General features: G+C 36.4%; 1 protein-coding gene across 1 annotated transcript; it reads left to right on the forward strand.

The window, feature by feature from the left end:
- Positions 1-4,653: 4,653 nt before the first annotated feature.
- Positions 4,654-8,378, forward strand: LOC118348687. Its single transcript, XM_035690798.1, has 5 exons — positions 4,654-4,953; positions 5,332-5,619; positions 5,899-6,048; positions 6,360-6,515; positions 8,109-8,378. Exons 1-5 carry the CDS (start codon positions 4,654-4,656, stop codon positions 8,376-8,378), a joined length of 1,164 nt encoding a protein of 387 aa, XP_035546691.1.
- Positions 8,379-8,895: the final 517 nt, after the last annotated feature.

Here is an 8,895-nt window from a genome sequence, read left to right on the forward strand (position 1 = left end):
GAAAACCTAAACGGTTTCCCAAATCCTAAAGTTGGCCTCCAAACCCTTTCTAACCCGATTTCTGGCATTGTGTTTAATCACTTGACCTAATCACTTCCACATGCTATTAATTAATCAAATCCTTGTTATGACATCATTATCCAACCTTTTAAATCTTAGAAATTTGATTAGGCCAAGAAATGATTTTGGGTTTGATAGCATCTCAAACCCTAACCAAACCCCCTTTAAACCCCAAATTGAAGCCCACTTGGTTGGGGCCCACCAAGGCCCACGAATTTGGCCACCTTGGCAAAGCTTCTTGAAAAAGTTTCCTCCCCCACATGGTAGACCATCCACTGCCATTGACTGCACCCAATAGTGCCTTGATGTGAAGGAGAAATCCACTCCATCAACCTCCATCTCTCAAGCTGCTTCAGGTAGTCCTTGCCCCTCACTATTCTCCACTTTATGTCACATAGCCAACTCCAATCAAGGGTCATTCAAGCCCATAACTTCCCCCTCTAAGAGTCTAAAGTCGTGCAAGGCACATTTCACTCCATTTTATCACTTCTTTACCCAGTTCTTAGAGAGAAACTCAAAAGAGCTCTGTCGGGCAGATTTTTTGGTCTTTTTGCGTGGAGCTTTTGAACCCTCTATGTATTTTTGCACAATTCCTCCTTCATACAAGTTGTTCATCCTTGAGTTTAGCTTCGTGGATATCTTATTTGTCTCATTCCACGCTCATTTGGTTGGTCAAAGTTATTTCAACCATGGAAAGGTCATTCTGGGCATGAAACTGGAGAGTATGTTATGTTTTGGAATTTTTTACCAAACTAATGGACATATCTTGGTCCAAACATTTTAAGGAGTGTTGTTAGAGTGTGTTTATGAATGTTCATTGAAGTTTTGTTGCATGGATAAAACTTTTGATGATAGATTTCCTTAGATTTAGAAACTTGAAAACTGGAAGTGGAAACACAGTTTTTGTTTTGGGAAAGTTTGAATATTTCATGGTTGATCTTATTACAAAGGCTTTGATATTTTTATATGATGATCCTAAACCTCTTATATACATGTTAGGATGTTATTTTGAACATATTTTGTATTAGTTTTAAGATATAATTTTTCTATACAAGAGGATTTCGGTTAGGCCTAAGATTTGATGTTTTTGGGTTAGATCCATGTTTTATTGAGTTGTAGCCATGTGATTTTAATTTTGATGGTTGGATCTTCTTTTGGACACATTTTTAAACCATGAGATATTTTAGTTTGAAGATCACATATTTTTAAGCCATGGATCAAGAGATTAATCAAAGTTAGTTGAGAGAAAAGTTTCTATTTTTGGACTAAGTGTAAAACCAAAAACTCCAAGTGTTGTTTTGTGATTTTGGTGACTTTTGATTGATCATTTAAATCATGTTTGATCTTAGGATGATGTTATGAATATGTTAGAAGTAAAATTTTATTTTTTGGAATTCTTGGAGATGTTTTTATTAAGGTCAAGTCTTGTGATTTAAGGGTTTACATTTTGTTAAAAAATTTGGGTCTTTTTACAAAAAATTTGATTTTGATGATAAGCTTTTTCTTAATGGATATTTTAAGTGTATTTTTAAACTTAGGATAGGAAGATCCTAGTTACAAAATTTTGGTTTAATCATGAGTTTTGAAGATGGAAGAAATTGCAACCAAAATCAAGAGAAATGACCTATGAATGTTTCGGCCATTGTGAATTTTTCATAGTTGTGAATAGTTTTAAATTTTTTTGAGTTGATATTTGAGTTTAGGACAAAATTTACATGATGAATGTAAAGTTTGGTAATTTTTGGAGTTAGGATGTGAAATCCTTAAGTTAGAGATAAAATGGTCATTTCCCCACATATAGAAGGTAAAATGATAATTTTACTCTAAATTGTCTCTTTTCACATTTCTAATTGTTAGTAATTAAATTTCTAACTTTTAGAATACCCTCTTACAGTTCTTCGTATTTTGCGCTTTATTCTCGTAAAACGCGATGATCGAAGTAAGTTAGCTCTTAACTTACTATCAGTTTACTGCGATGGATAAGGAAACTACAATTTATGTTCGTATGTTATTATATATGCCATGTCATCACATGTTTATCTATTACATGAATTATTCTATTATGAAAATCTCATCTGTTACATAATATATTTTGTCTTATGTTACTATCTGTTACAAGTATGTCACATTACCTATGCCATATGTTACATGTATGTCATGTCACGTAATATTCATTGTCACATGTTATGCCATGTTACGAAATGTTGTATGTTACATGTTATGTCATGTTACGAAATATTGTCTGTTACATGTATGTCATGTTATGGAATGTTGTCTGTTATATTTATGTCTCAAAGTATGTCATGTCTGTCATCTTATGTTCATGTCACGTTACGCTACGTCAGGATTTTTATCTTTTATGTCACGTTACATGATGAAATGTCATATATGCCAGTTAAGTTATTAATGTCAATCACGACCTTAAGTGCTAGGATAAGGTAATATCCTAGTGAAACTCCTTTGTTCACGTTGGAGTGTCTAAATAAGTTTGAGATTCCCTAGGTTGACAAAGTACAGTCAATAGGTTGCGAATAGGGCCTAACTAGCTAGTCACCAGAGCGCGCCAGACACTAATGCCGATGGAACCACACTTTATGTTACATGTGTCCAAAGCAAGTGTGGCATAAACAATTCATGGGGCCACAACAATTGTGGAGCATACACTACGTGAGACACAACAATTGTGACATGTAGAATATGTGGGGCCATAGCAACTGTGGAGTATGTATTAACGCACTCATAGCTGCTATAGACACCTGTGTTGTGATGCTGTAATCGACAGGGACACATGGCTCAAGGGGACCCGTGTAGCACCCGCATGTTCACTTTTATTAATTAAGTCTATGGAATAAAATTCCAAGTTCATGTATTTCACGCTCAAGTCATGTTTCATGTTATGTTATGTTCGTTTACGTTCATGTCAAGTTTCAAGTTCATGTCAATCATGGTAACCCCATGAGATAAGTATACACAATCATGGTAACCCCATGAGATAAGAATACGCAATCATGGTAACCTCATGAGATAAGATTACTCAATCATGGTGACCCTATGAGACAAGAATATTTTCAAGTTCATGTTTATGTCGCGCTATGTTCATGTTCATGTTCATGTTATGTCATGTTCTCGTTCACATTATGCTGCAAGTTCACATTTATGTTATGTTGTGCTCAGATTCATGTTATGTTTATGTTTATGTTATGTTCAAGTTCACGTCCACATTATGTTTCAAGTTCACGTTTTGTTATCTTGTGCTCAGGTTCATGTTATGTTCATGTTCATGTTCAAATTATGTATGTTCACGTTCATGCTATGTTTCAAGTCCATGTTATGTTTCAAGTTCACGTTCATGCTATGTTGCTAGTCCATGTTATGTTTTAAGTTCACGTACATACCATGTCACGTCAAGCTAAGTTTTAGTTTTAGTTCAAGTTATATCATTTATGACATGCTATATGTCATGTTATGCTATGCTTACTTATGACTTTGATTATGCATTCATGTTTTTACTACCATGCATGCATCATTAACCTGTGTGGAAGTTTCTTGTTAACTTGTTTAGATTTGTAATCAAATCTCACCGGGTAATCCCAACTACCATTCCCCCCAAATGGTAGGCGATGTATCAGGATCAGAGCAGGGAGCAAACACTGGCAAACTGGAGGAGGTTAACTAGATGTTGTAGACGCAACATGGAGCTTGCAGCCTCCATAGTTAGGTCTTTGAATAGTATTTCGGCATCGTTAGTCGAGTTACACAAGTTACTCAATGAACTAGCCCAATAGTGTATTTGGTAGTGTAATTATGGAGCCAGGTCTCCATTGTTTTGAGATTACAGTCTTCTAAGACCGGTGTTGTAATCATAGATGTTTTAAGTATGTATGGTTTATGTTTTAACTATTTGGGATATTATAAGTTTGATGCATAGTATTGCTCAAAAAGAATTATCCGCTATGAATATTGCATAATACTATATGCATGTTAGGAACATTGCATCTTATATGTCATGAACGGGGGCAGGTAACCTTGTGTTGCATGTCCCAACGCTTCGGATGTCCTTTAGATCCCAAGCAGAATCTGGGGGCTTCACACTACACGCATAGCCACACCATCATGCATCATGTTTCCAGCTAATACTCGCCAACTGGATTTTAAAACAGGGATGATATAGTTACTCTCTACATTTCATGGCTTGAAAAATGAAAATCCATATGTGCACATTAGAGAGTTTGTGGAAGTAGTTTCGACTTTTCATAGTCAAAATACACTAATGACATTGTGAGACTTAAGTTCTTTCCTTTCTCTTAAAAGGATAGAGCTAAGTGTTGACTATACTCACTGAGACCTCAATCTATTGGGTCATTAAATGAGATGACTCAGGTCTTCTTTAATATATATTTTCCCCAACATAAGACCAACACTTTAAAAAGGTAAATTTTCACCTTTGCACAAAAGGACAGTGAGACTTTGTATCAGTCTTGGGAGAGATTTAAGAAGTTGTTGAGTATGTGTCATCACCATGGATATGAGAATTGGCACTTAGTGAGCTATTTTTATGAGAGACTTACAACTAGTGAGCACCAATTTGTAGAAATGATGTGTAATGGTGAGTTCTTACAGAAAGATCCTGATGAGGCCATAGAATACCTCAATAAGCTTACTGAAAAAGCTCACACTTGGACTGGACTTAGTGCTACTGAGAGCACAAATGGGTCACGACCTACAGGAAACCCAAATGGTGGTGGAATTTACCATCTCAGGGAAGATGATAACTTAAAGGCTAAGGTTGAAATGCTCACTAGGGAGCTAGATGTGTTAAAGACTAAGGAGTTAAAGCTAACACACGTGGCAAATCATGCAAAGTCTTTTGGACCATGTTTTGTGTGTGGTGGGGTAAATCACCTCACCCAAGAGTATCCCACATTTGCTGAGATGAGAGAGATGTATGAGGAACAATGTAATGCCTTAGGTATGTACAAGAAGACTTTTACACCTTTCTATGATACCTATAATCCGGAGTGGCGCAATCACCTCAATTTTAGCTAGAAATCTAAAAACCCACAGCCTGTACAACCACCTAGAGCTTATCCTAGACCGTATCATGCATCATCTTCTTCTAAGAACCTCTTAGAATATACTTTACATGCTTTTATTGAGGCACAGAGTAAAAATAATCAAAAGTTTGAATATTTGATTATGCATGTTATTGAAGAAAATAAGGAGATAAAAAGCCATGTATCGATTTTGATGAGCTTTTTGAGTGTGAATAAGCATGGCAAGTTCCCTTCTCAAACTCAATCCACACCCCAAGGTCAACATATGACTCAAGGAAATTTGAAGGAGGTGAATGCCATTGTGACACGAAGTGATAAGTCATTACACATCCCAACAACGAACAAATCAGAGGATGTTGAAGAGGAACAAAGCAATGATAGTGCCGAGTTGCCCAAGAAAGCCAAGGTAATTAAGAGCCCAGTTAAGGTACCATTTGCTCAAGCTTTAAAATCTAATATGCGAACTTTGGATTCTAGTAATGAAATCTTGGAGAACCTCAGGCAGGTAAAGATCAATCTTCTTTTTTTGCATATTATTAAACAAGTTCCTACTTATGCAAAAGTTCTCAAATATTTGTATATAATTAAGAGGAAGCATCATGTTAAGAAGACAACATTCCTGACAGATCAAGTTAGTACTCTAATTGAGCAACACATTCCTCCTAAGTACAAGGATCCTGGTTGTCCAATCATTGCATGTAATATTGGGAATCATGAGTTTGGACAAGTGTTTCTAGATTTAGGAGCTAGGGTAAACTTGATGCCTTATTCCATTTATTTGCAGCTTGGTTTGGGTGAAATTAAGCCTACTTCTGTTGTGCTTCAATTGGCTAACCGTTTAGTTAAGAAATCTAGAGGAATAGTTGAGGATGTTTTTATTCAAATTGACAAGTTTTACTACCCTGTTGATTTCTTAATCATTGATACTAGTTCTGTTGTTGACTCTAATTTTAAAATCCCCTTAATTTAAGGTAGACCTTTCCTCACTACTGCTAATTAAGCTCTCTTTTGAAGCTCTCTTTTGAGAAAATGACTCTTGAGGTGAATATTTTCTATATTGAAAAACAACCAATAGAGGATAACAAGTGCCACCAAACGTACATGATTGACACATTCATAGACAATGGAGTTCATACAACTCATGATTCTGATTCCCTTGAATATTTTCTTGTTAATTATGAGTTTGATACTATGAATGATTCATCTGATGTTATTGATATTTGTGTTATTTTTTATGAATCTCAGGATTATTGCCCACATATTTGGCAACCGAAATTTGAGGAGCTATTTAAGAAAAATGAAGAGCAGATTCCTTCAAACGTGGATAGTCCCAAATTGGAATTGAAACCACTGCCCTCAGGTTTTAAGCATGCATTTCTCAGCCGAGGTGACACTTTTCCTGTTAGTATTTCTTCGAAATTGAATGCTGGTAAGCTTAGGAAATTTTAGTTGACTAAGTTGGAGGAGTTGAGAAATGATGCTTATGAGAACTCTAAAATCTATAAGACCAAAACGAAAGCATTTCCAGATGGTTTTGGAGCGGGTTTCTTTAAAAGTGTTTGGGATATTATAAAGATAGAAAGCATGGCTGCTGTAGAAGAAGTTTTTAGAGGTGGAAAATGGCCTAGATTTTATACTTCTTCTTATGTGGTATTGATACCAAAAATGGACATACCATCTGGGTTTGATAAATTTAGACCCATAAGCCTTTGTTCGGTATTTTACAAAATTTGTTCCAAGGTGATTGTAAATCGTTTGACATCTATTTTTCCAAAAATGATATCTCTTGAGCAAGGTGCTTTTATTCCTAGCAGAAGTATCTTTGAAAATATCAGTCTTACCCAAGAAATGGTGCACTCGATTAATAATAAGATTCATGGTGGGAATGTGGTTTTAAAACTGGATATGGCCAAAGCTTATGATCGCGTTGATTGGGATTTTCCTCTGAGGGTGCTTCTTGCCTTTGGTTTCTCCAATTCAGTTTGTAGTTTGATTGGGGAGTGTATTTCCATGCCTTGGTATTCCATACTGATGAATGGTACTACGAAAGGTTTTTTCCAGGGAGGTCGAGGGCTGAGGCAAGGGGATCCGTTGTCCCCTTATTTGTTCATTATTTTGCAGGAAATTCTTTTTTGTCTTATAAAACAAAGTGTGGAAGAGAAGGGGTTTGGTCAGTTTTCTCAAGCCCGTGGTACTAGTTTGATATCACACCTAATGTATGCAGATGATGTTGTCATCTTTACGAATAGTGGTCGCACTTCTATCCGTAATATTCTAAGAATTCTGGATACATATGAGAGCTGGACAGGTCAACTGATTAACAAAGAAAAAACTGCTATATTTTTTTCTAATAAAATTTCCATAGCAAGGAAAAGGAACCTCAAAAGATTGACTGGTTTTTTGGAAGGAAAATGTCCGTTTAAATATTTGGGGACTCCCATTGTTTCCGAAAAACTGAAAATTGCGGATTTGGAGGAATTGGTGAGAAAGGTTCAGACCAAAATCAGTGGGTGGAAAATGAGGCTTTTATCTGTGGGGGGAAGAGTGATCCTACTAAGACATGTCTTAGCAAGCATGGTTGTGCACTTTCTTGAGGTCTTAAAAGTTCCTAAACAGATTATTTATGTTTTAAATCGTCTTATGAGCTCATTCTTTTGGGGAGAAAGGGATGGAAGAGGCAAGAGAAAATGGGTGGCTTGGAGGAAAATATGTAGGCCAAGTGCAGAAGGAGGATTGGGAATTCGACCTCTTGAAGAAATGCAAAAAGCTCTGCAGTTAAGAGTTGCATGGAAGCTTATGCATGAAGACTCTCTTTGGGCAAATTTTTTTCGAAAAAAGTATGTAGGCAATAAACCTTTCATGTTACTTGGTCCTCCAAAGGGTACAAGGTTTTGGTGTATGATTGCAAAAAATATTCCTACTGTTTTGAATTATACTAAATGGAAAATCAAAGATGGAAATGTATTCTTTTGGTATGATAAGTGGTTGGCACAGGAGTCATTTGCTGAAGCTTTGCCAGTGGTTGAGCAGCCTCTTTTAAAAATCAAAGACTGCAAGCTTGAAAATGGTTGGGATGTGGATCTTTTAGAAAGATTAATGGGCACGGAACTTGCTGAAAATGTCAATAATGTGTTGGCAAGGACTAAAGAGGGAGAAGATTTACTTATATGGACCAAAACTGAGAGTGGGAATTTTACTACAAAGTCTGCTTGGGATTGTATTAGAGTGAGAAGTCCTATTCTTGAGGGACATAATTGGATATAGAATAGCATTCTCCCCAAGAAGTTCTTTGTTTTCATGTGGAAGGCGTGGCATGGTGCTCTAGCAGTGGATGATAAAATTAGGCGGATTGGAATTCCACTAGCGTCGAAATGTAATTGTTGCAAGCAAGGGAAGTATGAAGATATTAATCATGTTTTATTTGAAGGGGAGGTTGCAGCTGGGATTTGGAAGAAATGTGGTGCTTTACTTGGGATACGGGTTGGAAGATTATGGCATGAAACTTGTCTTAGCTGGTTTCAGAGAGCTTCAAATTCCTCTCAAACAGGAGTAATACTTGGTTTATTGCCTATTATAATTTCTTGGAGATTATGGGGAAGAAGGTGCTCTGCTTGAATGGAGAACAAAGTTGAAACAAGTCAGGCGGTCTGGCTTTCTATCAAACACTGGGTAGGTGTGCTTGGACAAGGTCTTGCTAAGTTTAAAAAGTTTAACCAGAACGATTCTTACATTCTCTGGAGTCTGAATGTTTCTCCTATTCCTATTCAAGAACATCCCATTC

Source organism: Juglans regia, chromosome 1 (genome assembly GCF_001411555.2).
Source record: "Juglans regia cultivar Chandler chromosome 1, Walnut 2.0, whole genome shotgun sequence".
Lineage (NCBI taxonomy): Eukaryota > Viridiplantae > Streptophyta > Magnoliopsida > Fagales > Juglandaceae > Juglans > Juglans regia.

Coding starts and splice junctions, on each gene's coding strand:
- LOC118348687 (XM_035690798.1), top strand. CDS start 4,654: ATGATGTGTAATGGTGAGTTCTTACAGAAAGATCCTGATGAGGCCATA. Junction 4,954..5,331: donor CATGTTTTGTGTGTGGTGGG/GTAAATCACCTC, acceptor AGTGTGAATAAG/CATGGCAAGTTCCCTTCTCA. Junction 5,620..5,898: donor TCTTGGAGAACCTCAGGCAG/GTAAAGATCAAT, acceptor ATTTATTTGCAG/CTTGGTTTGGGTGAAATTAA.